The sequence below is a fragment of the Cololabis saira genome, chromosome 19, assembly GCF_033807715.1.
Source record: "Cololabis saira isolate AMF1-May2022 chromosome 19, fColSai1.1, whole genome shotgun sequence".
In the NCBI taxonomy this organism is placed as follows: domain Eukaryota; kingdom Metazoa; phylum Chordata; class Actinopteri; order Beloniformes; family Belonidae; genus Cololabis; species Cololabis saira.
Window position 1 is genome coordinate 29,746,474 of NC_084605.1, and position 2,809 is coordinate 29,749,282.

Sequence of the window (2,809 nt, forward strand, 5' to 3'; positions counted from 1 at the left end):
TATTACCAAATATTCTGATATGTTTTAGTGTCAAAATCATTGAAACATGTACTTATTTAAGCCTGTTTGGAAACCGAAGTTTAAAATTACAACTACAACCCATTTAACAGCAAATACATGAAAGGTTTCCTCACAGAAGGGCCTAAATATTTCTGTTGCAGTGCTGGATTACACAAAAGGTGGGAAGAAACACATATGGAGTTAAAATAAATGACTTTTATTCAAACATCCACGTGAGTTTAAATAAAACAATCGGACATACATTTCATGGTTCTTTTTATGAAAATAATTTCTGTACACGTCTTCATTTTTGGACAAAATCACTCCAATTAAGCAGCCATAACAAGAAGTATAAAAAAATAAGTAACATTTTGCACTCATCAGGTGCTTCATTTGAGCCTCTTTGATTGTCTGTGTTGTCTTGAGGCTTTTCTTGAGTTTAAAAGGCACACAACAGCTGCAGCAATGGCATCTCAATTTGGGTACCTCAGAGTTATAATTATTATTTTCATCATTACCGACGTATTAAATGTGAAAAACCACAAACAGACAGTCTACACCTCCGTTCCCTCGCGGCTGTATATGAGGTTATTCACACTGAAGTGGTTGGAGAGGCTCTGCACGGATGTGTAATAGTTCATCCTGTTGTTGTCAGAGTTCAGGGGAGAGATTAAAGTGGGCGAGTAGGAGCCCAGTCCCGACATGCCCTCTCTGCTCTGCGACGAGCCCCCGAGATGTCCGGAGCCGTAGTCCCGCTCCCCTGCACCTCCTCCTCCTCCTCCTCCGCCTCCTCCACCTCCTCCTCCTCCAGCCAAGGTCATGCTGGACACGAAGCTGCTGAAACACGGGCTGTGGTCTGCGGACGGGGACGGCGAGGACTTGGGCTCGGTGGAGGCCGGGGATCCGTGCAGGCTGGGCGGGGAGGAGCTGAGCAGGCCGGCGGGGTCGGCCAGCTTCTGCTGCCCGCCGTCCTCACACTTGACGGCGGCCGGGCTCGGCTCCGACCGCCTCTTCCTCTTCCTCCTGAAGTTACCGTTGTCGAACATCTTCTCGCAGTTGGGGTCCAGCGTCCAGTAATTCCCCTTCCCTGGAGGGAGAATCACAAGTTAAAATCAGTTCAAAAAGTCGTGCCAGGACATCATCAAGTAAAAACATCAACACAGTTGGGATTTATCCATGAGGAAAATAGAAAGTTTTAAGTTGTGGAAACTAGAACATTTTGAGTGTATTTCCCACGGATTATGAGTTGAGGAAAATTTTGATGCAACGAGTTACCCAAAAAAGTTCTGTGAATTTATTCGGGTTAACAGTGTCAGTCATGTTGTACATTTTCTTCATGTTGTACATTTTCTTTTCTCTTTTCATTATATATTTGTTCTTTGTATTGCACCAATCACCACAACAAATTCATTGTGTGTGTCTAACAAACTTGCAATAAACTTATTTCTGATTCTGATGAAGACTCACCGGGGTCATCCTCATCACGGGCCACTTTCTTGAAGCAGTCGTTCAGCGACAAGTTGTGACGAATTGAGTTCTGCCATCCAGCTTTGCTCTTCTTGTAGAAAGGAAAGTTGTCCGCCACGTACTGGTAGATCTGACTGAGAGTCAGCTTCTTGTCCTGCGCGTTTTGGATGGCCATGGCGATGAGCGCGGAGTAGGAGTAGGGCGGCCTGACCATCTTGAAGAGCTCCTGCTGGCTGGACAGGGACAGCCAGGACAGGTCTGCCCCCCCGAAGCCCGCCGGGGGCGCCAGGAACTGCCTCTGGTTGGAGCCGTATCCGGACTGGATGTAGGACGCGGCGGTGCCGCCGCTCCCCGGCAGGTACGGAGAGGAGTTGATGGCGGCGGCTCCGTTCAGCCACAGGTAAGGGTTGGAGGAGGAGGTGTAGTCCCCGAGGCTGTAGCCGGAGGGGTGAGCCGGCGGCCTCTGCGGGTGGTGGTGGTGGTGGTGGTGCACGTTCTGCTGGTAAACCCCGTAGTTGTCGCAGTACACGGCCATGTCCAGGAGCTCCTGCGCGCTGTGGTGCTGGTGCACGGGGCTGCTCTGCTGCTGGCTCGGTGCTTGGTGTCCGAAAGCGTTCATATTAATCCACCCAGGACAAGAGCACCACAAAAAAAAAAAATACCCTGTCGTTGCTGCGTCTGGGTCTCTCCCTCAGGAACTGAACTGTCTCTGAGGAGGGGGAGTATTTATGCGCGGCGCCCGCAGCCTCTACAGGTAGCCCATTGAAAAAGAAAAGAAAAGAAAAAAAAAAAAAGATGGTCACACCCTTTCCTCTGTCTCGCTGTTTTCCAAAACGCCTACTCTCCCTGACAATTAGCACCGATACCGTTTCGGAGGAATATCCACATTAGGGCACGTTAGTGGTTTCTCACGTATATGACCGTGCGTAATTACGCACAGAAGCTGCGGCCATCAGGAGACATTAACGACACCTATAACAATGCGAATAAATAAATCTGATTAGTTTTCCGTTGCTGTCAATGTAAGGGCATCATATAAAGTCCATGTATCCTGATTACAGCCATGTGATGTGTTAAACTGATCAAAACTACTGTGCAATCTCCTCCACAGCTGCAAGGAACGCATCTGTTTTCCCTGAAAAGTTCGTGGATCTGCGCACCAGATCCGGACAGGTTAGACGCGCATGTGTTTATAAAAGGTCCCTTTAGTTTAAAAGAAACTCGCTTGGAATAAACACTTCACAAGTGCAGCGAGTTTAGTGTCAACACGTGGGCAGGCGTCCACGGAAAACATCACCTCTCCCACCACCAAATCAAACATGATCACTTCACTCTCTTTTTA

General features: G+C 48.3%; 1 protein-coding gene across 1 annotated transcript; it reads right to left on the bottom strand.

The window, feature by feature from the left end:
- Positions 1-258: 258 nt before the first annotated feature.
- foxi1 (forkhead box i1) lies at positions 259-2,119 on the bottom strand. Its single transcript, XM_061708337.1, has 2 exons — positions 1,468-2,119; positions 259-1,087 (listed from the first exon to the last, which is right to left on the bottom strand). Exons 1-2 carry the CDS (start codon positions 2,084-2,086, stop codon positions 555-557), a joined length of 1,152 nt encoding a protein of 383 aa, XP_061564321.1. The 5' UTR covers positions 2,087-2,119; the 3' UTR covers positions 259-554.
- Positions 2,120-2,809: the final 690 nt, after the last annotated feature.

What these genes read in the sequence shown, in the direction of transcription:
- foxi1 (XM_061708337.1), bottom strand. Translation starts at nt 2,086, where the DNA reads ATGAACGCTTTCGGACACCAAGCACCGAGCCAGCAGCAGAGCAGCCCC. An exon ending in CCGTGATGAGGATGACCCCG is followed by an intron (nt 1,088 to 1,467) that starts GTGAGTCTTCAT and finishes TTCTCCCTCCAG; the next exon opens with GGAAGGGGAATTACTGGACG.